The 25,180-nt window shown below is 40.5% G+C and overlaps 5 protein-coding genes across 8 annotated transcripts in view; 3 read left to right on the top strand and 2 right to left on the bottom strand.

Moving 5' to 3' along the window:
• The first annotated feature begins 887 nt into the window (after window positions 1–887).
• Window positions 888–5,630, top strand: LOC126394789 (zinc-binding protein A33-like). Of its 3 annotated transcripts, none has more exons than XM_050051868.1 (2): window positions 888–1,246; window positions 4,179–5,630. In XM_050051868.1, exons 1-2 carry the CDS (start codon window positions 974–976, stop codon window positions 5,331–5,333), a joined length of 1,428 nt encoding a protein of 475 aa, XP_049907825.1. In that variant the 5' UTR covers window positions 888–973; the 3' UTR covers window positions 5,334–5,630. The 3 variants fall into 3 exon arrangements, with proteins under 3 accessions (XP_049907825.1, XP_049907827.1, XP_049907826.1); XM_050051870.1 differs by having other exon boundaries at window positions 888–1,354; window positions 4,290–5,630; XM_050051869.1 differs by lacking the exon at window positions 888–1,246 and having other exon boundaries at window positions 3,789–5,630.
• On the bottom strand, window positions 2,915–3,621 carry LOC126394805 (UDP-glucuronosyltransferase 2B15-like). The gene has a single exon (XM_050051888.1). It carries the CDS (start codon window positions 3,498–3,500, stop codon window positions 3,252–3,254), a length of 249 nt encoding a protein of 82 aa, XP_049907845.1. The 5' UTR covers window positions 3,501–3,621; the 3' UTR covers window positions 2,915–3,251.
• Window positions 5,631–7,956: 2,326 nt separating the features above from the next.
• Window positions 7,957–10,033, bottom strand: LOC126394806 (UDP-glucuronosyltransferase 2A2-like). The gene is made up of 3 exons (XM_050051890.1): window positions 10,018–10,033; window positions 8,920–9,814; window positions 7,957–8,878 (listed from the first exon to the last, which is right to left on the bottom strand). Exons 2-3 carry the CDS (start codon window positions 9,799–9,801, stop codon window positions 8,171–8,173), a joined length of 1,590 nt encoding a protein of 529 aa, XP_049907847.1. The 5' UTR covers window positions 9,802–9,814; window positions 10,018–10,033; the 3' UTR covers window positions 7,957–8,170.
• A 3,038-nt stretch (window positions 10,034–13,071) lies between these two features.
• Window positions 13,072–25,180, top strand: part of LOC126394263 (uncharacterized) — a 13,270-nt gene continuing 1,161 nt past the window's right edge. Inside the window, exons 1-10 of the mRNA XM_050050973.1 lie at window positions 13,072–13,345; window positions 16,120–16,749; window positions 16,843–16,879; window positions 17,786–17,859; window positions 18,164–18,244; window positions 18,423–18,482; window positions 18,573–18,662; window positions 18,821–18,919; window positions 22,250–23,783; window positions 23,903–24,214. Of these exons, the coding sequence (XP_049906930.1) occupies window positions 16,180–16,749; window positions 16,843–16,879; window positions 17,786–17,859; window positions 18,164–18,244; window positions 18,423–18,482; window positions 18,573–18,662; window positions 18,821–18,919; window positions 22,250–23,783; window positions 23,903–24,214 (2,857 nt within the window). The 5' untranslated portion in view covers window positions 13,072–13,345; window positions 16,120–16,179. The remainder of the gene's footprint in view (window positions 13,346–16,119; window positions 16,750–16,842; window positions 16,880–17,785; window positions 17,860–18,163; window positions 18,245–18,422; window positions 18,483–18,572; window positions 18,663–18,820; window positions 18,920–22,249; window positions 23,784–23,902; window positions 24,215–25,180) is intronic.
• The window catches only part of si:dkey-13n15.2 (protein transport protein Sec24C), a 20,211-nt gene continuing 18,855 nt past the window's right edge, over window positions 23,825–25,180 (top strand). For both annotated transcript variants that reach the window (XM_050051817.1, XM_050051818.1), the window contains exon 1: window positions 23,825–24,214. The gene's annotated coding sequence lies outside the window, so the exon portion shown is untranslated. The remainder of the gene's footprint in view (window positions 24,215–25,180) is intronic.

Raw genomic sequence — 25,180 nt, 5'->3', positions numbered from 1 at the left:
TCTACCTTTGGACACAGACACACAGATACTCCTGTAATCTTTGACGCAACCAGAAATTTGGTCAAAAAAAGGAAAACTTAGGAAACACTGAGGGCGGCTAACTCAATAACCAATTTGACTGTGGCAGCAGATTTTAATGGGTGTGTTTAGGGAGACGTTTCTGCAACACTGTATTCTGACAGGCGTTTATGACTGTGTGTCTGTCATATTTCAGGCAGACGTGATGTCTGATTGCTTTCATATTGTATTTTAAACATCTGTCACAACACAGTATGACCCAATTTCAGTATTTATTTTAAAGATGTCAGACGTCTGGTAAACACTGACAACAGACACAGTATTAAAGTTCAGTATTAACAGTAGTTTCGATTGGTTTTACAATGAAAATAAAGAAAATAGAAAAAAACAAAAATGTTCATAGTTCTCGATCTTCAAGACAATTCCTACAATAAATGTGTGTGATCCTGTGCAGACAATTCTCCCAGCTTTATGGAAAACAAAAGACCTGAAATCACAAGGAAGTATCTGTACTATAAAACTTTGGTCTTTGTTTGACAGGCTTTTATTGCAGGACCTTTAAACTCAAAAAAAGTGAGAGCTGTAATCAGTAATAAACAGGAGCACTGAACAAACAAATGTGTCTTAAAATCTCTTTACATGTAGATGCACTGTACGTAGGGGAAGCATACACATAATGTCATGAAGAAGTTTAATCTTAAAAGAGTTTTACATCACTGGTCTTTTAATTTTCAGTGTTTCCAAACATTTCTTTTCCTTCACTGTGTCACAGTACACAGTGTCAACAGGTGACTGTTTTTATTGCTGTAAATGATTAACTCATGAAATAGATCGGTGAAATCAATAGCAAAGTCTGACATTGTTGATATCTCAGTGCTCAGTCGAAGGATTTTATGCCGCAAGTTGAAGAGTGATTCGATCTGGTGAGTCTTGCCTTATTTGGATAACACCTCAAATGGCTGAGAAAACTGCTCTTGTTGAAAGTTTCCTGAGCTGCCATGTGTGTTCAGACACCTTCAGAGATCCTGTGTCTCTGAGCTGCAACCACAGCTTCTGTTCAAGCTGCCTGCAGAAATTCTGGGAACAAGCTAAAAACAAAAACTGTCCCATTTGTAAAAGAAAATCCTCAAAAGAAGATCCAGATGTGAACTTTACACTGAAGGAACTGGCTGACTCCTTTGCTGGGAGACAGAAAGCTGGATCATCTGAGACAGAAAAAGGAGAGAAGGTGGAGGTGGTGTGTAGTAAACATCAAGATGAGACTGAGTTGTTCTGTGAGGATGAAGATAGAGCTGTGTGTCCTGTCTGTGAGTTTTCTCTCCACCACGGTCACAAGGTGGTTCCTATAGAACAAGCAGTCAGTGAGCTGAAGGACCAGCTGAAATCTGACTTAAAGTCTCTGCAGGACAAGAGGGACAAATACAAACAAGTGGAGGAAACATACACATGACAGTGGAAAATACACTGATGTTGTTGGTGAGACTGTCACAGTGAAGAAGAGTCTCCAGAGGATCAGAGTCCAGCTGGACTATGACAGGGGGGAGGTGTCCTTCTACGACCCTGAAGACATGACTCACATCTGCACTCACAGAGACACTTTCACTGAGAAACTCTTCCCACTTTTCTATATTGGATCAGCTGGTGATGCTAAAACTGCTGATATCAAAATGTGTCACACTGAGATTTCTCTGTGATGTTCAGACATGTTGGTGTTAGTGAAGACTTTACTCTGACTTCACTGTTTGTCTCCATGTCATTGGGATAATTAAGACAATACACAGTTAATCCAGAAAGATGTACTCAGTATTCAAACTGCATTACATCACCAGGTAATTAACTTTTATACATATACATTTATACATATTGTAACTTATTTGCCTGGTTATCAGCATCTTGTGTTTAATCAGATCACAATATAACATACACTGTGTCCATTATACCCAGTACTTTGTTTCAAGTTGTTTGACTCTTTCTTTAATCGTCATCAGACATATTTAATTTTTCAGATTTCTGGAACTTCTGATGAGATATTTCCATGTTGATCATGTTGTATTTTCAGTTTTGTACAGTTTACACAGAGTCTCAGTGACTCAAAACATATTCTGGCTCTGATTGATGGTTATTATTTTATTCATCAGCAGAACTGATTTGTTGTAAATACCTGTCTCCACTGTATGAAATGAATTGTGTGTAAATATTTTCTTTATCTTCATTTATCTTTTTCATGCAACCCATTGTAAAAACATGTAGACATAAATCATTGTTTTAATCTGAAACTTGTTTTTGATTTAATTCTATTTTGTTTAGCCAAAATCTCAAGATGATAACTTGATGGTAATTGTCTTTAAAAGAAACAGATGTAGAGTATAAATTATGTCAAAATGAAGTGTAATCCACAAGAAAATGTGCCACCTCTTGCTGAAACTGTATCATATTGTCCGAAGACAAACTTTCAATCCAGAGCCAGATCCAAAGCTTTCAAATATTTTGGTTATCAGCATCTTGTTTTGAGGCATTGTGTATACAGGATGTGATCACATGGACACATTTTACTTCCTGTAAACGTCACAAGATGGAGACAAAGTCCACATGTTGTTCACAGCCTGCTCATTTTGAACACTGAACATTTGATTTCTGTCACTTATTTACATGCATATTATTGTTTGCTGCACAGGTTGTTCAATAGTAGCACCTCTTAGCACTTTCTGATCAATATTTAAATACATACTCTTCACAAAAACCTCATTCTGTCTGTCAGACATACTGTATGTGCAGAGTATCTAAGAAATCCATCACTGCTGTGGCTCCTGATGTTGTTGTTGCTTCATCAGGCACCAGTTTAGTCAAATCACCTCAAAGACATTATTCAGACTGAATTATATCTCAGACATGAGTCTTTTCAGCTCCAAAGAGGCGACATTTATTTTGTGCTGCTGTACATTCATCATTAAAACTCTGATACAAGATACAGATTTACACTGAAATTAAACATGTTTCATTTTATACAACTTTCTTTTTCCCTCTTTACTTTTCTGCTGGTGTTACAAAAAGCTCAACTGCTCAATAAAACACAGAACAGAAGTACAAACAGGGCAACATGAGTCTCTGTATTAGTCCAGTTTTTCTTTCCTCCCATTAAACACTTTACAACACAAACATTTCACTGTTAAAATACAAATCAGTGACATCATCATGACCGACACTAGCAACAGTGCGATCACATCAGTGGAGTGCTACTGAATCCAGGACATCTTGTAGGAGTGGGTCTTTAAGTGAGCAGCTCCCTTGTGTCTCATGACAAACTGGATCCAGAACATGGCTCGGTCCAGAGGCTTCATGGGCTGGTCTCTGTGCAGCCTGGAGAGCTCCTGCACCTTCTCCCTGTAGGACGGCTCATAAAGCACCGCCTTCACCGCCTCCAGGAAGTTGTCTGTGTTCAGCGTGCCAATGTCCAGCACTTTGACAACGCCCCTCGCTGTCATCCTGAACAGGTTATCATCCTGGTGTTTTTATGACCTGTAATTGTTAAATAATTCGTTAAGTGGATACAAAACAAAAAAACATGTTTAGACAATTGCTTTTTATTTTTGTTTGAATACATTTGCATGTGCAATTAATTTATACTGCACTGAATAAAGACTGCAATATTTACCTCTGAAAACATCCTGACACCATCTGCTGGTGACTGAATGACATGGCAGCATTTCCTGCTGTTAATAATTCACCTTGTGACACAAGTGAGAGAAACTGAAAGTAGATTTTGACATTGCTGATCAGAGCTGAGACGCCATTACAGGGAGTGAGATCTCTGCTGGAAAACACACATTTGGAGTTTATTAAGTGAAGAGACTAAAAGCTGGTGAGTCCTGCTACTGAAAAATACATTTAGAATGGCTGAGAGAGCTCTTGTTGAAAGTTTCCTGAGCTGCCATGTGTGTTCAGAGACTTTCAGAGATCCTGTGTCTCTGAGCTGCAACCACAGCTTCTGTTCAAGCTGCCTGCAGAAATTCTGGGAACAAGCTAAAAACAAAAACTGTCCCATTTGTAAAACAAAGTCCTCAAAGGAATTTTCAAATGTGAACTTTGCACTTAAGGAACTGGCTGACTCCTTTACTGGGAGACAGAAAGCTGGATCATCTGAGACAGAAAAAGGAGAGAAGAAGGAGGAGGTGGTGTGTAGTAAACATCAAGAGGAGCCTAAATCATTCTGTAAGGATGAAGATAGAGCTGTGTGTCCTGGCTGTGAATTTTCTCTCCACCAGAGTCACAAGGTGGTTCCTATAGAACAAGCAGTCAGTGAGCTGAAGGACCAGCTGAAATCTGACTTAAAGTCTCTGCAGGACAAGAGGGACAAATACAAACAAGTGGAGGAAACATACAATGAAGTGATTCAACACTCCAAGAAGCAGCTGTTGTCCACAGAGAGGCAGATCAGAGCAGAGTTCAACAAGCTCCAGCAGTTCCTGAAAGAGGAAGAGGAGTCCAGACTGGCAGCTCTGAGGGAGGAAGAGGAGCAGAAGGGGAAGACTATCAGCAGAGAGATGAAGATGATTGAGGAGCAGATCTCCTCTCTGTCACACAGTATCTGTGCTGTTGAAGAAGAGCTGCAGAAACACAAGGTGCCATTCCTCAGCAGTTATAAAGCCACTCAGAGCAGAGCCAGAGTCCAGTGCTCACTGTCAGATCTACAGCTGGTCTCAGGAGCGCTGATAGATGTGGCCAAACACCTGGGCAACCTGTCCTTCAGAGTCTGGGAGAAGATGAAGGACAAGGTCCACTTCAGTCTTGTCATTCTGGACCCAAACACTGCATGCCCCCGTCTCTGTCTGTCTGATGATCTGACCAGTGTGAGACGTGGAGACACAAAGCAGCAGCTTCCTGACAATCCAGAGAGACACACTAAGTATGCAGATGTTCTGGGCTCTGAGGGCTTCAGCTCAGGGAAACACAGCTGGGAGGTGGAGGTGGGAGACCATCCTGACTGGGATGTAGGTTTGGCTAAAGAGTCAGCTGACAGGAAGGGAGAGATATCTGCTACACCAGAAGATGGAATCTGGTGTTTATCACATGACAGTGGAAAATACACTGATGTTGTTGGTGAGACTGTCACAGTGAAGAAGAGTCTCCAGAGGATCAGAGTCCAGCTGGACTATGACAGGGGGGAGGTGTCCTTCTACGACCCTGAAGACATGACTCACATCTACACTCACAGAGACACTTTCACTGAGAAACTCTTCCCACTTTTCTATCTTGGAGCAGCTGGTGATGCTAAAACTGCTGATATCAAAATATGTCACACTGAGATTTCTCTGTGATGTTCAGAAATGTTGGTGTTAGTGAAGACTTTACTCTGACTTCACTGTTTGTCTTCATGTCATTGGGATAATTAAGACAATACACAGTTAATCCAGAAAGATGTGTTTCTAATAACCAAACTGCATTACATTATCAGGTGATGAACTTTCATGCAGGTACAAATCAAGGCTGATTTTTGAATGATATATTCTTTAACATAGTCATCAGCATCTTGTTTTGAGTCAGACAACACTGTATAGTCGTATCAGTCATCAGCTTTAGTTTGAGATATTATTGGAGTCTTTTATGAGGTAAATCAGTTTTGGATCTGTTGTTTTATTCTGAGGAAACAAGTGGTTTCATTTCCTTTTATTTTAAGTCACTCTTTAATTCTTCATACTGTATGTGATATTTTTGTAGTGTATACATGGTCAGAAACATGAATGATGAATGACAATGTCCAGTTTGTGATCAACATTAATGAAACACCAGCAGTACAATTCAGTTTAATATGTTTTCTGTATTGAATCAACTGTATCTTTATAAAATGTTCATCAGATGGATGCTGCTTCACATGATGTGTAATTAAATCACCAGCAGGTTTTATTCTGAATGATGTGTCTGAGGTTGTTTCCACTTACTTTACATACATCTGTCAAATAGTCATGTGACTAATTACAAGGAACAATTATAGCTGCTGCGCAGCAATGGTCAGGGCCGGGCAATTTTAGGCAAAAATTAGGCAATTCTGAGCAACACACACACTAAAACAAAGCATATCACAACATAGAAGTTACATCATATAATTATGGAATGCCCTTCAAATTGTGGATGAGTGGCTGAAGTGATCAGACTCATAATATACAAAAGAAAGAAAAAACACAAGAACAAGAAAGTAAGAATAACATTAACTGCTAGCAATTATGAACAAACTGGCCTGATCTAGCTTAAAGCTAAACATTATCCATGGTGACAAAGCAAAAACATTTTTTTAAATATAAAAGTAGCTATTGGATAGACTCTGCATATTGACTGATAGCTAAGCCAAATAAACAGGGAAAAGAGACAAGGGATAACAGGGGAAAGTGTTGATAAAGAGTATTTGTCTCTCCGCAAAACTGCCTGGATCATAATTACCTTGGTAGTCTCTGATCCACATAGCATGATGCCTGAACATAAGACTTTCACATTAGAATGTTCATTCTGCCTTAGCTGAGGCTTGAACTCACAACTTCTGAGACTGAGGTCCATCTTCTATCTCACTGAGCTAACTGGCAAGTGACAGTTCATGTGTGGCTTCACAAATTGACTGAGCCAAGCATCAGGGTGCCAGACAGTAGCCATCCATGCCATGGAAAAGCAAATTTCAAAGTGAAAGTTCCAAAGCTGAAGCACGTATGGTTGATTTGTTATAAATTTTCAAAGTTTTGAAATTTAGAGGCTTGCTGTAGCGCCACCATCAGGACTAGTCTTGTGTCTCCAGTTGAGGACATCTGGCATGGGACTGGACCTTTATGAAAAGTTTGGGTAGATTTCTCATATGGAAATGTTGCACGAGCTGAGGCTTGAACTCACAATCTTCAACACCAAGAACCATCCTCTATCTCACTGAGCTAATTGACAAATGAAAATGTCACATGTAGCTTCACAAATTGACTAAGCCAGTCACCTGTGTGCAAGACAGCAGCTGTTGGTGTGTAAAGGCAGATTTCAAACAGCTGTCAAAAATTCAGTTATTCAGACAAAAATCTGAAAATACACAAATTGCATCTAGACAGCATGGAGATGTTGGTAATTGTTTTTAACAATGATTTATTGGCTCCATAAGTGAAAAACTGATGTTTAAAAATACCATTTTTACATTGACTCCAATTGTTCACATTAGAGCAAAATTCAAAATGCTGTCAAAAATTCAGTTTTTGAGATAAAATTCTGATATTTTCCAAACATCATCTACCATGACTCTAGAATTTTGTCATTTTTTAATGAACATTGAAAATGAATTTAGCAAGAATTTGCATGTATATGTTTACAATACCGTTTACAGTCAAACATTTTGATGCACTGTAGGCTCAATTTTTGACAAATCAAAAATCTGTGTGGATCGTTTGTGTAGGACAGTCTGAAGATGCTCTGTGGCAAGTTTAAGTTAAGTTTGTTTACTTTATTAATCCCCCTGAGGGGAAATTCAATGTTTTCACTCTTGCTTGTCAATTACACACAGGTCCGAAAGACACACACATGCACAAACAGGACCTATACATGCACAAAGTGGAGAGATGTCAGAGTGAGGGGGCTGCCCTTGGTGAGGCGCCCCGAGCGGNGACAAAGTCCACATGTTGTTCACAGCCTGCTCATTTTGAACACTGAACATTTGATTTCTGTCACTTATTTACATGCATATTATTGTTTGCTGCACAGGTTGATCAATAGTAGCACCTCTTAGCACTTTCTGATCAATATTTAAATACATACTCTTCACAAAAACCTTATTCTGTCTGTCAGACATACTGTATGTGCAGAGTATCTAAGAAATCCATCACTGCTGTGGCTCCTGATGTTGTTGTTGCTTCATCAGGCACCAGTTTAGTCAAATCACCTCAAAGACATTATTCAGACTGAATTATATCTCAGACATGAGTCTTTTCAGCTCCAAAGAGGCGACATTTATTTTGTGCTGCTGTACATTCATCATTAAAACTCTGATACAAGATACAGATTTACACTGAAATTAAACATGTTTCATTTTATACAACTTTCTTTTTCCCTCTTTACTTTTCTGCTGGTGTTACAAAAAGCTCAACTGCTCAATAAAACACAGAACAGAAGTACAAACAGGGCAACATGAGTCTCTGTATTAGTCCAGTTTTTCTTTCCTCCCATTAAACACTTTACAACACAAACATTTCACTGTTAAAATACAAATCAGTGACATCATCATGACCGACACTAGCAACAGTGCGATCACATCAATGGAGTGGTACTGAATCCAGGACATCTTGTAGGAGTGGGTCTTTAAGTGAGCAGCTCCCTTGTGTCTCATGACAAACTGGATCCAGAACATGGCTCGGTCCAGAGGCTTCATGGGCTGGTCTCTGTGCAGCCTGGAGAGCTCCTGCATCTTCTCCCTGTAGGACGGCTCATAAAGCACCGCCTTCACCGCCTCCAGGAAGTTGTCTGTGTTCAGCGTGCCAATGTCCAGCACTTTGGCAACGCCCCTCGCTGTCATCCTGAACAGGTTATCATCCTGGTCAAACATCAGAGGGAGGCCGACGATGGGAACTCCATGGAAGATGGCCTCTTGAAGTCCATTGGTGCCTCCGTGGGCCACAAACACTCTGGTCTTTGGGTGTCCTAAGAGGTCATTTTGGGGCAGCCAGTCCATCAGCAAGGTGTTGTTGCCCAGGGTGGACGGTCTCTTCCCAGTATGTCTCCAAATGACCTTCTGAGGTAACTGAGCAAAAGCAGCAGCCACATGTTCTGCTATATCCTCAGGAAGAGTCCCCACCAAGGTCCCCAAGCTCATAATAATGACTCCATGCTCTGCAGAGCTCTGGACAAAGTCCTCCAGATAATAATGACTCCATGCTCTGCAGAGCTCTGGACAAAGTCCTCCAGATGTTGTGGAAGTGGTTTAGAGGGTTTGCACTGAAACCCGCCCATGTAGACAACATTGGGCATGGTGGGACGAGGGAACTCAAAGGTAAAGTCAGTTCTCATCAACCAAATATCTGCTGCCTGAACAAGGTCATTATACTGGACGTCAGAACCAAAGTGACGGTGGACAAACGTTGTGTAGAGGGGCTCTTGGATTATCAGCTGGTTATTAAGCACTATTAAGGCATACAAAATATTTTTCAACTTTTGCCAAAAAGTCATCTTATCGGTCACTTCAGCACCTGGTATGGGAACATATGAGAGTGGTGAGGGGGCAACTGTGTAATGTCCGTCAGCAATGATTGTCCATCGTACATTGAAGACCAGAGGCAGACCCAACCGATGAGCCAGAAGAACCCCTCCACCGAAGCAGGGGTCAGTCAGAACAACATCGTACTTGGCCTCTTGGAAGAACTCCATCACTTCAGCATCCTCAAATATCTCTTGCATTTTATCAACCACAGATTTGTGAGTATGATGCATCACTGTCAAAAACTCCTCTCCTGCTTTAAAAAAAGCTGCAGTTGAATTATGGAAGTCACGCCGGAGCTGCACCATTTTTGTTGCTAACTGAGTCATGTTTTTCTCGTCAAATCCAATACTGATATCGAGGGTGACTGACTGGTAGTAATGAGACTCTGCTGTGATGTACCAGCTGGTTTTGGACCGGATCACTGTGATGTTGTGACCTCTGGAGTGGAGCTCTTGGATGAGGACCTTCATGTTGACCCAGTGGCTTCCATCCACAGGGAAGACGAGGACTTTCCCTCCATCAGCACTGGGAAGAGAGCAGAGCAGTGCTGCCAGTGTCACCAGTCTCAACTGGGTCATCTCTGAGGTGAAACTGGAAACATAAAATTAGATTGTGGGTCAGAATAGACAGTAAAGCATGCTGGTTTGCATACTGCAAAATCGGACACGATGTAGTAGAACATCCTGGTGTTTTTGACATACTATGTATTGGGACATACAGTACTACTTTCTGGCATTCTAATATTTTATGAGACAAACCATGTTAAAGGAACCCACTTCTATATATGCATGTACCTCAGCAACTCTTGTATTTCCTCTGCAGAGAGATACAACAATAAAACATCAGTGTGGGCTTCTGTACATGTTGGGACACATGCAGTCTGAAGGGCTGAAGCGTTAAAGGGATAGTTCAGACTTTTTGAAGTGTGGTTGTGTGGGGTACTTATGCATAGTCAGTGTATTACATACAGTAGATGTCAATCGAAATCCCCCAAGTTTGGAGAAGCACACTGGAGTTCAACACAGAAGCAACTACTGCTGTGGAGGGGTCAGCAACAAAAGGTATTTTAGCCAGCTGAACAAAAGTCCAAGCAGTCCACCTAAAAAAAAAAAATCAATAGCGATTTAAGCGTGCGCTATATTTGAAATATTTTCATGTCTTTACCTTGCCATCAGATAGCCCTTGACAATAGGGAACAAAAGGCGTTATATTGCCCTCTTGAAGGCCAGACACCATTTAGAAAAACATATGTTTGTGTTAGACTATTGCGTTTGAAAGGGTTAGTTCAGATTCACAAAAATCACACAATAAGACAAACTAATTAACTGAGTTTTGTTGGTGACCCCCATCCACACAAGTACATTGATCAGCTTGCCTGCTGACACTCCCACCTGCTTCTCCAAACTGGTGGCGCGCCATCCGACATCTTCTGCAGGTAATAAATACACTGACTAAGGATTAGTAACACACATAGCATACCATACATCATACATACCACTTCAAAGGTTTTAAACTATCCCTTTAAATGCTCATCAACAAACTACATTTTCTTGTTAATAAAGTTCAGTGACAACATCTTGATTCAGTGACAATAGTTCATGTTGTACTTACAGTGGCCAGGTGTTGTTCAGTACACTGACAGTCTGTGCAGCGTTTGTCTCAGAGTTGGCAGCAGATCAGCACTTTTGGCTGCTGTGTGACTGTCAAGCCTTATGCTGACTGTTGTGCAACACACTGGTCAAAGGCAAAGTTCACACAGTCGTTTAGAGGTCATTTTATCAGAGTAGAGGGAAGCTGCGACATTTCAGTGCATTTACAGTTTGACATAAGACTTTGAATGATATTTCCTGATGGTTGTGAGAGACATGCTGTCAGGATGCAGAAGCTGCACGAAATCAAATAACTCAAAAGACTTTACTGTTTTCACCTCTTATTCCTCTGTGGGAGATAAATGTTAATCATGTGTTGTAACGTTTATAAAAATTTTTTAAAAAGATACTAAACGACTCTTGTGCATGTCTACTTCTGATATTTTATCATTGTTTTGTCTCTGTTAGTTTTATGCTTTGTGTGCACTCCAGGAAGAGAAACTGCTACAAGAATGAATTATTTTCAGGGGTTTTATTGTGTCCTAGGTTTTACAAGCTGAAACCACAAGTTATTATTATAAGATATTTTTATTCATTAACAGTTTTAGGCTAAAGACATTCCACTCTCTTATTTTAATAGATCCACCTCAGTACTATCTTTGCATTGTCGTATCGATAAAATTGAAACTACGTTTAGACACTGACAGAACATTTATGTCCATCCAGTCACTTTCATTACGCAGGGCCAGGTCGCAGGGACAGCAGACTGAGCAAGGAACATCCCTCTCCCCAACAGTGCTTTCCAGCTCCTCCTGAGGGGTTCCCAGGTTCGATGATAAATATAAATCCTCCAGCATGCTGTGTGTCTGCCCTGTGGCCTCCTACCAGTTGGACATGCCTGGAAAACCTCTCATAGGAGGCACCAACAAGGCATCCTTGTCAGATACCCAAACAACCCAGTGGTGGTCCTACTCCTAGCTCCCTCCGGATGTTCCCAGTTCACCCTCACGACGTTGTCTCTGCTGAGTTAACTCACATGTAGAATGATTTAGTCCTCCTTTGCATCTTTTGTTTAGGGAAATGGCCTCTTTAACCCTTTGAAACCTGGAGCAACATCACTTTTCTTCTGCTTTATTTCAGATGCCTTTCGCAGATATTTTAACCTTTGAACCCTGAATAAATTATTTCTTTCAAAAACGTGGGGAAAAGGGCAACGAGCAACTTGGTAAGAAATGTCCCACAAATTGCAAACAAATAAAGATTTAGAATTTTTTATTATAATTTTAAGCGCTTTTTCCAGGTCATTTCCTTGTTTGTTCTCTTTTTACCAATTTCTTTCAGATTTTTGGGGTCATTTCCTCTTTCGTTGCTCATTGCCTTCTGCCCATGTCTTTGAAAGAGATAAATCCAATTTGCTCTTGTATTAAAGGGTTAAATGTGCATGTAATACCTATTCATGTCAATGATAAATTCATTCCTCTATTCATTTTAACTGTAATCATTCTGGACTTTAACAGGACGTGTTTCAGCAAGATTTCTGCTCATGTTTAAAACTTTCTGTACATTCAAAACATATCCAACAAATCTTTCTTGAGAATAAAGTTGCAGTATTTTAAGAATAAGATTAAATATTACGAGTATAAACCCCTAATCTAAATAAAATCAAGTCATAATGTTGGTGCTCCACAGTTTGCACTGGTAATATGGTGGTGGTACCCCCCTTATAGCGTCTGACAAACATATTTATGTAACGCAGCTGCTGATTGGGTAACACCTTTGACACACATAAGAAACGAGAGAAAACGTACCTCAAAACATAAAACCGCTGCACACCTTTTCGAGGAAATGTCGTTTAATCAAAGTGGATATAATAAACTTACAACCAACTTTAAACTTTTGCAGTTTCCTTGCGTTTAACCCGGAAACCGTAGCAAACGATGCACACCGTTTTCAGATTTCAGATTATTGCAATCTGTTTTTCTTCCACCACTGGCGGCATTGTTCTTTTTTTAAATATAAAAATTCTTTTGACATTTTTCAGTGTTTCCTCACTCTCCATGCACCTTGTGAATCGGTGAAGTTGTGCCAGAAACCACTTTCTACCTCAAGGAAATTTAAAAATTCAGCAATATATTTTCAAAAAGTTTTTCAATCACTTCCGCCAGTTGAATATCTATTCTGTAAACATGGCGCTTTTATTCTGAAAAACTAACCGGAAGTCGTATGTTAGCATCCACTGGGCAGAGCTTTGAGGTAAACAAACAAACGGCTGTTGCTTCCGATAATACGCCACACGTGCTCAGACATTTTACGCGACAGTTAGATGTATTTTATGCAGATAAACATTTTTTCAGCGTAATAATTTCTTCGTCGTTGTCAGACCTACGTTTGACTCCGGAATTTAACTACCAATCATGCTAACAGCTAGCTAGTGTAGCTAGCTAAAGAACTGAAGAAATGGGACAGTACGCTGCTAAGCTACATTCGGTTGACATAACTACAACGATTTTGTTACAGCTGCTTATCCCCCATTGTGAGTATACATGTTAAGTTATTTTGTGCATGTAACGAGATTCTATTCATAAATAATTCTGTAAAGTTTGACTTTGGGTGATGTAGCTACAATGGTCGGTTCACCCAATTAACATTAACGTTATTTAAAAACAAATTTCGTTGCTTATCCTCAACCTCACTTAATCTACGCGGGTTGTCTACAACAACATGTAAGGGGGCTACGTAATTTGTCTCATGTAAGATTAACTAGCGAACAGAACATTGCAGAAAGAGATTTTGTAGGTGATTTTTTTCCAGATGTGATTATGGGTAATGCTATCTTAAAATATGGAACATAGAACATAAAACCCACTGTGCATAACTTGGTACTTCAAGAGTTAATTAACTAAAATTAGATCATGAGCGTTTTGTCAATTGGTTAAACTGACCTGTCAACAGCAAACTAAGCCCTCTAAAATCAGTCAATTCCAGTGCTTATTTCAACCGCTCGGAGCGCCTGTCATGGGCAGCCCACTCTGACATCTCTCCACTTAGTGCATGTATAGGTCCAGTTTGTGCATGTGTGTGTTCGGACCAGTGTGTAATTGACAAACAGAGTGAAAAATTGAATTTCCTCTCGGGGGTTAATAAAGTATTTAAAAGAAAAATACAAAGTGGGAAGAGTGCAACAAAAAGTGCACGTTTAAAAGTCTAAGTACAATAACAGTAAGGTATAAATAAGGTGCAGATCCAAAAGTCCATACCCACTGAGTGCACAGTTGCCCACGTACAGTTTCACATGGTGTGTGTTTGTGATACAGGTCATAGGAAATTGCAGATTAAATAGTCAACTGAACCCATTAAGAAGAGCAGTGTATTCAGACAGAGTGTTTGTGAATTTGATAGTACGATTGCTTTATTGAAAGTACAGTAGTACCATTGCCAATAGTGGCATAGTTAGTGGGCTAAAACTGTACATTAGTAGTTGAGGTAGCACATTGAAAGTGTTTATATGTTGTATTGACTTAAAAGTGGGGAATTTAGTCATACCAAAAATTAGAAAAAAACAAACATTGGTCCACAGGGGGAGCCACAGCGATCGGTCACATTTTAGCCATTTTTAAGCATTTTTCTGTTGTTATAGCGCCACCCAGTTGCCAATTAGAGTTAAATTTCTCCAGTCACCTTGAGGCGTCCTGTTCTACATATCTACCAAGTTTAGTAAAAATCCATATGGCGGTTAGGCCTAGATAAGAAATGAGCTCTCTAGCGCCCCCATTTTGTTTGATGGGGTCAATAATGGAGGGGTCCCCTCAGATTATGTGTGGTCATATGCCTACAAAGTTGCGTGGTGATGGGTGAAACCCTTGAGATGTTATACACCTTTATGTGATGAGCCACGCCCTCCGCAATATTCATTGCCTTATAGAAGCTCAGTTTTAGTAAGTTTTCCAACTTTTGCCAAGAGGGAACTTTAGATATTGGTCCCTAGATTATGTTCACCCAGTTTCATGCAGATCGCTCAAACTTCCTAGGAAGAGATCCATTTGAAGTGTTTTTCAAAAAATTCAAAATGGCGGAAAATCTATATAAGCGGAAGTTATGGGTTCTTGAGGCAAACTTGTTCCTCATGAGGAGAGGCATCTCTGTGCAAAGTTTCATGTCTCTACGACATACGGGGCATGAGATATGCCCATTCAAAGTTTGCAATTTCAATCGGTTGCTATAGCGCCCCCCTTTGGCCAATTGATGTAATATTGCTTCATTGGCATCCTCCCATGACCCTCTACCGCTGTGCCAAATTTCACATGGATTGACCCAGTCAGTGAGGAGAAAAACGTGGAACAGACACACAGAGTTTTCGTCATTATATAGTAAGATACACACAATGCCATATGGATCAAAAGATAATCAAGTTAAGGGTTGGGTAAATTTCTTAATGTCCCATTATTGTACAAAATGTCCTGTAAGCTATTTGTGATTCAGTTTTGTCAGTTGTTATTACTACTTTGCGTGGATGTTTGCTTTTCCCTGTGCAGAGTTTGACACTAAATATCTGGTGTCATATTCATCTGCAGAAGCACTCAAGTTTCTCTGTTCAATTAACATCTGGGTTGAAGACATATATGTGCTTACAAGCATGATTTTAGAGGCCAAGCGACTAGTTTGGAAGCTAATTGTAGTCCTCTATGAAACTTACAGTGTGTGGCGTGAAAACTTTACACATCCAGTGCATATACACTTGGAGTGACTTTGGAAGTAAAGTAAATTTGTGTATTTAGATATTATTGTCATTTTAAGACGTTTAAACTGGGTAATTGAATTTAAAAAGCTGTGGTAGTGGATTATTTTTATGTTTGTTAAAATATATGTTGAGTGGAATATCTTAGCATTTTCAGGTAATTTGCATCCTCTATATATGTGACTTTTACCAAACATTACTCGATCTGAAACAATTCGTTGATCATTTGATTAGTTCATTGACATTAAATTAATCTGGTGATATACAGTTTACAGACCAAACTGTTAATTGATTAATCACAAAAATGATCAGCAGATTAATTGCAGCCCAAAATAGTACAGTAGCTACTGATTAAATGAATAAACTAAATTCATTTGTTGCTTAGTTGTGCTGCAGTGTTATTGGAGTCCTGACAATCACTGGTGAAATGTAACCTATTTCACATTCTCTCACCTCAGCAACCTCAGTGTGAAGACATTACCTTACACACTGAGCACAACGTCAGGACAGTGAAAGCAGATTTATAGTTGTGGCTCTGATGATCACGTGTGCATGTTGTTTTGCTCTGCTAGGACCTGTCTCAAAGGAAACAAAAGACCGCAAGCAACAAACTTTGATGGTTATGGAGAATTATGGATAACCTGACAGCAAGTAAGAACCACCTGCCTTGTCAGTCATGGGCAGGACAGAATGGCTGGTCCACTGCTTCAACTCAAGGAACACTTCTCAACCCACTGCCCAGCTCTCAGCATCTCAGCCTGGGCTCGTCATCTGACCAGAGACCCTCCTACGACCACATGCAAGAGTCCAATCAGAGCTGTTTGAACGACCTCAGCGCCTTATCGTCCAGAAACAACACTCATCACTCTGCTCTGTACAAAGCCTCTCACATGAGCAGCAATCAGGTGTCCACCACGCTCTTTGGTGATACTGCCATCCCATCTCCCTCTCACATTATATCCTTTGCCCAGCAAAGCCCTCACACTTCATCATTGCTGCTAACTTCAAATCAAGGAAAAAACATCCCCCCACCATCTCTACCCCAAACAAACCCTGCTCCACAGCCTTGTAGGCCCCAACATGTACCGCTTGTCTCGCCCAACAACCCTTACAAGGCGTCATTTCAACCTCCATTAACCAATCAGGGTTTATCAAACGGACTTCAAGATCTGCCCATTAGTCTGCCATCATGTGGACAACGTGTAAGTACATCTCAAGCTACTTTTGAAGGAGGGAATGTGGAGTTAGCTGGTGTTGCTGGATACACTCATAGCCATGCCTCATCCACTCCTCAGGAGCAGCGTCAGTGGATGCCTTCATCACACTGCAGGGGTAAGCTTTACTGTAAATATACGCTGATCATTTTGTTTTGTATTGGTGGATGAAAAGCCTGCTCAGTGTGGTTGAACTTCTTGAGTTTGATTTATATTGACTTTCTGTCAATGGAGTCAGGTGGCTGTGATGGGGGGCAGCAACAAAACATATTTTAGCATTTTAGTATTTGACTTTCCAAACTGAACTAATGTGACGTCCACATTAGCGTTAGGGTTTAAATGTAACAACAAATGTAGAAAACTGCATCAGGTCACGTGTGAAGGGCTTGGAAAAGGAACATTTTGATGATATACATACTTTGACCAAAATTTTAATTTTCTGATTTTAAAACAGAAGGAACACCACTGAAAATCTACAAAATTATGTAAAAACCTCAAAAACAAATAAGGATGGAGCCACCTATAAGTTAGGTGTAGCTAACAGGTAGAACTGTCGGACAAACACCAACACCTCATCATTCAAAAAACAAAAATACACAATACAGAAAAGTCAATTGGTTGAAGGCTAAGTGTGTAGAATTTAGGAACATCTATTTGCAGAAATGGTAACCTCTATGATATTCACAATTGACCCTTTGCTAAGCCCCGCCCCTTTGTGATGGTCCGACAAGCTGTCAGAGTAAGCATGGAGCCCACACTGTAACTAACTGCACTCCCTGAAGAAATATTATCATATTTTTGGGAAACTGAAACAGTGATTCCAGAGAGAAGCAGACAGAGGAGTCTACAGTCTGTGTTTGAAGGATATATCCAGGATGTCAAACTGACTCAGCAGCAACAACAGGTTAAAAAGACAAAGATATAGATCTGCAATCTCACCACTAAATGCCACTAAATCCTTTCACACTGAACCTTCGCCGCCAACCTTCTCTCATATTGTCTAACTTGCTTGTGTTTCCCTCAGATGCCGTCAGTAAGTCTGTCCCTGATGCAGCTGCTCATCCTAACAAAGAGCCAGAGGGGAACATCAGTTCACTGGTGAGGAAATTAAGAGCACACCATCACATACAAAATTGTTGTATGGTATTTTTTAAAAAGATATCTTTACAAATAAAACTAAGATGTTGTAAATGTTTTCACATGTTTGATGACATCTAGTCATTTGTTCGAACAGAAGTTGATTGTACCCGCTGTAAGTCACTTTGAACAACAGCATCTACCAAATGAATGTAACCCATTTGCTATATGTGATAATGTGGACATTTCCAGTAGAGTTACAAAGCTGTGGGGTTTCATAGGAGGCCACATACACCTTCATTTTTTAATTTTCTTCTGCTCTCAGGCCAGCAGGGAGGGTCAACGTTTGCTGCTTTTACAACACCGTGCACAACTACTTAAACAAGTGGCAGAGTTGGATAAAATTGTAAGTGTGTTAAGGCAGTTTTTTATGTGAAGAGTGTCAACATTTCTTTAGATAGTTGTTACCTATTACACCTGTAAAATATGTATTACTTTTAATTGCAAATGGCCTAAATTCCTGTTAAGAATAGAGATTATTACACAGTTACACCCTATTGACTTCACTTTGTCCTCCAATGAAGCTGGAAACACTGCATCCAGGTGACAGCAGTAATGGGCAGTCTCAACACACAGCTGTTCAGGTACGTTCAGTTGTTTTTTTGCAGCTGCAGTTTGACTGAATTTATACAAATGAAAAATATAATTTCACGTTTTTGTTCCTTCACTTTTAGTCTCATCCATCAATGGCTGATTCAGCTCAGTGTGAACAAACTAAGGCAAGTGATGCACAGCAGGGTCGGCTTTCTGCAGGAAAGTCAAAGGTAGCTCCTCATCAAATTGTTTTCCATGCTCACATAACTGATCCTTTACTTTGTACATTTTCGGCTATTCATAAATGACAGTCAAGGTTCAACCCTGTGACTGTTATTTATTTATTTTTACTCCATGTCTTTTTTCACTGTACGTTTTGTTTTTTCAGTCACATCTTTCAGCGAATTGTTCATCGTCTGCATCATATGATGAACACAGTGAGGCCTGTGATAGGCCAGAGGATCCAATGTCAGCAACAGAATCACTGGTAGATACCTGTATTTTTTATTTTATTTCATTTAATCATGAACAAAAAGTACAGGTTGGCTTTTAGGATTACTATTATCATCTTTTCAGAACAGTTTTACATTTCCTTGTGATATATTAAGGCATAGCCCACGTCCACAGTTACAGTTATGTAGTATGCACTATGACCATTAGTCCTCTGGGCGCCCCAAACTTATTGTATATAAGGGTCAATAAGGCCCTGTGTCCACCAAAGTGCTTTTTCCCAGCTGAGAACAGCAGGTGCTCCTCAGGAAACACAGCTGCAAGCATCTGAGAATGCTTTGGAGGTGCAGCTCAGACACTTTATTTAGTGAGCTGTTAAAAATTAAAAAAGTTAAGTTAAAAAAAATGTTGGCGCAAGGTGAAGTACTTCCTCTGGATGAAGGAAAGGCTGAAGCATGTAGGAAGAGGACAGACCCGCCGGCCTTTGTGGGTTCCTAAGAGGAAATGGATATTAATGTATGTACAGTTTTATAACCTCTTTCTCCTCTATTGATGTTGTTTAGCACTTGTACATGTAACATGTGACAGTTGGTCTTCATGGTGTTGGTCCCTCCTTCACTGTGATTTAACACCTGGGTAAAAAGGGACAGTGGCGAGTGCGTCTTTTTACCCAAAATTGAAAGTTTTTTATTAACTCACACATCACTCAGAAAAACAACACCAAACATGCAGCGCTCAACATAGAATAGACACTCAGTGTCTCATCACACTGCTGGTGTTTGTAGCATAGTGAAAATACACAACATTTCCATTGCAATTCATTAAAAATACACTGGCAAACATTAGAGCTGAAACGATTTGTGGATTAATCAACTTGGCAATGGGCAGAAAATAATCTGCACCATTTTTCATATTCGATAACTGTTTAAATCAGGCCAACTTCTGATCGTTAAAAACATCTCCAAGGACTCCTTTCCCAAATAAATGATTAAAAAAACACACAACATGACAAAAAAGGTTTTATGTTGTGATGACTTTCTGTAGTGCATGAAGCTCACTCCTTTTATTCTTTTGGCTTCTCAACACCTGTGTGCTTTGCGTTTCAGTGTCTCTTAAACTTTGAGGGTTTCAGCGCCTCATTTGACAGGATTTCACCACATCAAAACACTGTACTATTGGCTCAGCATCACTGCCTGCCATTATCAATCAGCATTGGATGAATCAGGGGTCATATCCCCTCCCCACATCCTTTGGAGGTTTTACTGATAACAAATAAAGTTATTTGTGTATAATGAAATCAAATAATGTTAAAGTAATTCTTTACCTGCAGAATGACCATTTATTTATGAATTACTCACTACGTTACCCCCAATTTGTGAACAAAAGAACTTTCTGGGATGCCTCCACAAGCCCTTTTTAGATAGGAATTTTGCAAATTTGCAGGAAAGCCCAATCAGTCTTTTTTCAGCATTGGCAGTATAAAAACAAAATCGGGGAGTGCAGCAAAATGCCACCTACCTTTGTTTATGCAGAATGTAGGGGTGTGAAAAAATATCGATATGGCAATATATCGCGATACTCAGCCGCCCAATATAATATCGATTTTTCAGCTCCTAATATCGTTTTTTTATTAAATTAATTATTCGTGTTTAATTTAGAGGCGCTGTGAATACAGTAGGATCTCCGCGCCTCCACTCCGGTAGATGGCGCGGAAGAGCCACTGCTGCGCGGCGCAGCGGCATTGCTGTAGTAGAGGCAGTCATAGCGGCTGAGGTAAACAGAAGCCAGTACATATACTGCAACTTGTGTTATCATCTCTATTTTTAATTTAAACTATGTAGAATATCGCAATATATTGTGATATCATGATATCGTGATACTATCGTATCATGACCCAAGTATCATGATACGCATCGTATCGTGAAGTCCTTGCCAATACTCACTCCTAACAGAATGTGCCTTTTTCGGGGCAATGGGGGGCGTGAGCAAGTAACAAAACGTGTAGCTCAACGTGTGACGTAAACAGTGGCGTGGGAGGGAAGCCGCAGCTTGTCAGTCCTTCGGGGATTCTCTCGTTGGCTCTCTCGTTCCTCACCGTTCCCGTCATCTGATGGTTAATGGCCTTTGTTTGCGAGGACAAGGAGGGCGCACAACTCCTTGTCTCCCCAGTTTCTCATCTTAACAGTGTCTTGCAGGTTTGCGTTTCCCTCTTGCTACTAGCTGCTCGCTAATTCCTGCTATCAGCTGTTTCCTGTTTATCCACCGCCAGTGGCTTGCACGTGTGGCGTCATCAACAGCTCCTCCCACAAGTCTCCTCCCATTGCAGAAGGGCGCCTCGGTCTGTTTAAACTTAAAAGGTTCTGCCAATATGTCTACCCTACGAGGCAGAAAATTGGGCACCTCGGATCAACTCGCCAATCCGGCTCTGTGTGTCTAAACACTCGCAGCTTTTCGGCAAAACAGCCCAACTTTCGCCGAAAATCTGGCAGTGTAAGAGGGGCTATGGTGAATGAAGAATCCTAAAAAACACAGCAAATCTATCACAAAACATCCGCTGACACGCACTACTTCACCCTTAAAATGACAATTTGTATATTAATTACTCACTGAGTGTAACATTAAATTCATGAAAAAACTTTCTGGCATGCCACGGTGAACGGAGAATCCAAAAAAGGTGAATATTCTCCATGGTTTAAAGTCAATGTGGAAAGCATTTAACAACAGCAAAACTCTATCAAAACATCTGTTTACAAACTTTCACACAACTTCTGCAGTATAATCCAGTTCTCATTCATCCAGTTGTATGCTCAGTACTTTCTAAACACATGCATTTTTGCTAAACCAGCATGATTTAAAACACATCAGTACAGACCGTCTCATGCACGGCCAAGTAGCATGCCTGGGCAAACACGTGCAATGGAACTCTGCTCAAAAACAGCTCATACACATGCATGTAATCAGGCACTCTTAGGGTGCACTACTTGTAGACAGAAGTATTTTAATTCATAAAGTTTTAGCGCATGCATGTGTAAGGGAAGCACTGAGCTTACAACTTTAAACAATGGAGAATATTCACCTTTTTTGGATTCTCCGTTCACCGTGGCATGCCAGAAAGTTTTTTCCTGAATTTAATGTTACACTCAGTGAGTAATAAATATACAAATTGTCATTTTAAGGATGGAGTATTCTTTTAAATGCATCTTTTTTTTAAGCGGTGCTTAATTATTATTAAGATATTTGTGTCTTTGTTTTGAAATATTAAATGTTAGATCGATGATTTCTGCAATCACAGATTGTTAGTGACCTTATTTCCTCATATAATTGTCTTTCATCTTCGTGTTCTTCTATTTTTTTTTTTTTTTTGTAGAAAAAAGAAAATGCCTCAGCGGAGTCGGAGTATGACAGTGATCCTGATTACTTGCCCTACAGTGATCGTGACTTCTCTGATTTTCTGTCTGACCATGATGGAGGCTCTTCAGATGAATCCAGTCACAGCAGGACTTCGACCCCTACAGACAAAAGACCATCTGTGCCAGAAAAAAAGAGGGCTAAATTAGGAAGTTCTTTGTTGAAGGACAAAAGTGTCATTCCTCCAAAACAGATCCGTGCAACTAAACCAAAGAAGAGGTCCTCTGAAGCTGTAGTGTTGCCAAGTTCAAATTCCAAAGGAAGACGTGTTTATGACAGGAGGAATTACTGTTTGTTTTGCGCTAAGCCAGTATGCAAAATGGCACGACATCTTGAGAGGATCCACAGTGACAAAACAGAAGTTGCAGCCGCTTTTCAGTATCCCCAAAGTTCCAGAGAGAGACAAAAGATATGGAACAGACTAATTAATCAAGGAAACTTTGCTCATAATAAAAATGTCATGGAATCGGGGAAGGGCCAACTTGTTGCCCGAAAAAGACCGAGAAAGAGTCATAAGGCCGAAGACTTTCTTCATTGTCTTTACTGTCGAGGTCTTTTTGTGAGGAAAGCTCTGTCCAGACACATGAAGTCGTGCCCGGAGAAAGTGGAGAATGAAGATGAATCAGAGATAAGAAGAAGCCGTATTGCATCGCAGTGTGTGCTGGAAACTTTAGGAGACCTTGGGATAAGTGAAGGTTTTAAGAGCGTCCTGTCCCAGATGATATACGATGATGCGACACGAGCTGTCATGGAGGATGGGGTCATCTTGCAGTATGGTGAGTTCATGTTTGATCAGTACGGATCTGATCCAAAGAGACATGAATACATAAGACAAAACATTCGTCAGATAGCGAGACTTGTTCTCGAAGCTCAAAAGATAACCCCTCTGGAGAAACTGGAAGACTTCTTTCTCCCTTCAAACTTCCCACATGTGGTGTCTGCAGTGAACGTTCTGGCAGGCTACAATGCGGAAAACAAAACGTACAGCGTTCCTTCACTTGCCATCAAGCTGGGCTACCACCTACAGAAGACCTGTAGTATTGTCGAAGGTAATGCAGTGAAGTGCAATAATGCAAGTTTGGCAGAGTCTGCCCGCAACTTCCTCTCTGTTTACCAGCAAAATTGGAACAAGCTCATTTCTGGAGGTGCATTAACATCACTCAGAGAAGCAAAATTGAACAAGGAAAAGAAGGTGCCATTCGCTCAAGATGTAAAGCGCCTGAATTTTCACATGGAGAATGTTCATCTTCTGGCTGATGAAAAACTCAGAGACAGCCCTTCTGCAGAAAACTATGCTGCTCTGGCGAAGGTCGTGCTTGCTCGGACAATACTTTTCAACAGGAGAAGTGCCTTAGAGGTAGCGTCGATGCAGCTAACGGCTTTTATGTCACGGAAGAAGTCAAACTTGCACGACGGCATGGATATGTCACGGAAGAAGTCAAACTTGCACGACGGCATGGACGTATCCGTCTCAGATTTGGAAAAAACCATGTGTGGGTTCTTCACTAGAGTTGACATACGGGGAAAGTGTGTGGGTTCTTCACTAGAGTTGACATACGGGGAAAGTGTGGGAGAACGGTCCCTGTCTTACTGAAACCATCATTCGTGTCAGCTTTGGAGCTTCTCGTAAATGTGCGGGACACGTGTGGAGTACCCAGTAAGAACCCCTATCTGTTTGGCCGACCACATGCGCTGTCTTTCTACAGATGGTCAGAATGCATCCAAACGTATGTCAAAGCATGTGGAGCTAAAAACCCTGAAGCGCTGAAATCCTCAAAGATCCCCAAGCATTACGCAACAATGCTACAGCTGATGAACCTGGATGACAATGAGGCCGACCAAATTTTAGGGCCTAATAATCAAGTCCGAAACCTGCGACAGGACAGCAGCACGCAGCTGAATGATGTTGAAATGGAATCTGATGGTAAGAATCTTTTTTTCCTTGTTATACAGTTTACAAGTGTAAATGCCAAAATGCCAAAGCCAGGGTTTTACATCATTTAGGAATAAATTAAGTTTAGTGTGAACAGCCATCATACTGTAAATCACAAAAGAATGTGATTTTAACCGGTATTTCGGCAGCTATACAGTTTCAAAGATACACTATGCAGAATTCTCCTAAAAAAAACGATGTATAGACTCGTGCAAAAGTGATCCCTCTCAGTCTTAACTTATGACCCACTAGAAGTGTGTGGCGCAGTCTCTGCAGAGACTCTGCCCTTTGCCTGTATTTTCTTTATTTCTTCTAATTTTTTCAGTGTTTTGGATGTCTCTGGACTTTGCGAGCAGGTGAGTTTGGGACTTTGTATAAAGGTAGCAACCAGATGCCAGACTGTAAGCAGTACGCATTAAAGAGGAAGCTGCAGAAATCACAGACACTGTGCTGAAAAAATGCAAATATAGTGAGGCTAATAGCCAAACGACCAAAACAACCCGAGTGGAATGCCACAAATCTAAAAATATTGAAAAAAAAAAAATACTTGGGCGAGGTAGAATAGTTCATATTGCAATAAAAGTTGAATGCGACTAAGTGCAAAGGAAACAGATTCAGCAAATACAAGGTGGCGTGCAGTCATGACGTACTGTCATTGCATAGGCCACTGCAAGCGCTCTTTTCTGGATGGCTTTTAACTCGCTAATTCACACACAGGACTGTTAGCAGAACTCCTCCAAGAGCACATAGCTTTTTCCGGGTTGTTTATGATGAAATAGAGTGGCTAACACCAAAATTGTGACAATTGCTCATTTTCGGAGAACTTGGCTTTCCCCTGCCTGGCTGCTGCCTATGGCCATGTGTGAATCTGTCCTAAAACCACCCTAAACGTTCGTTTTCAAAGCCATGAAACTCACTGAGTGGTCAGTGGTGTTCGTTGATGTTCTGACATAAAAA

Source organism: Epinephelus moara, chromosome 8 (genome assembly GCF_006386435.1).
Source record: "Epinephelus moara isolate mb chromosome 8, YSFRI_EMoa_1.0, whole genome shotgun sequence".
NCBI lineage: Eukaryota > Metazoa > Chordata > Actinopteri > Perciformes > Serranidae > Epinephelus > Epinephelus moara.
The sequence above is the reverse complement of the archived record's forward strand: the minus strand, read 5'-3'. Positions and strand labels throughout refer to the sequence as shown.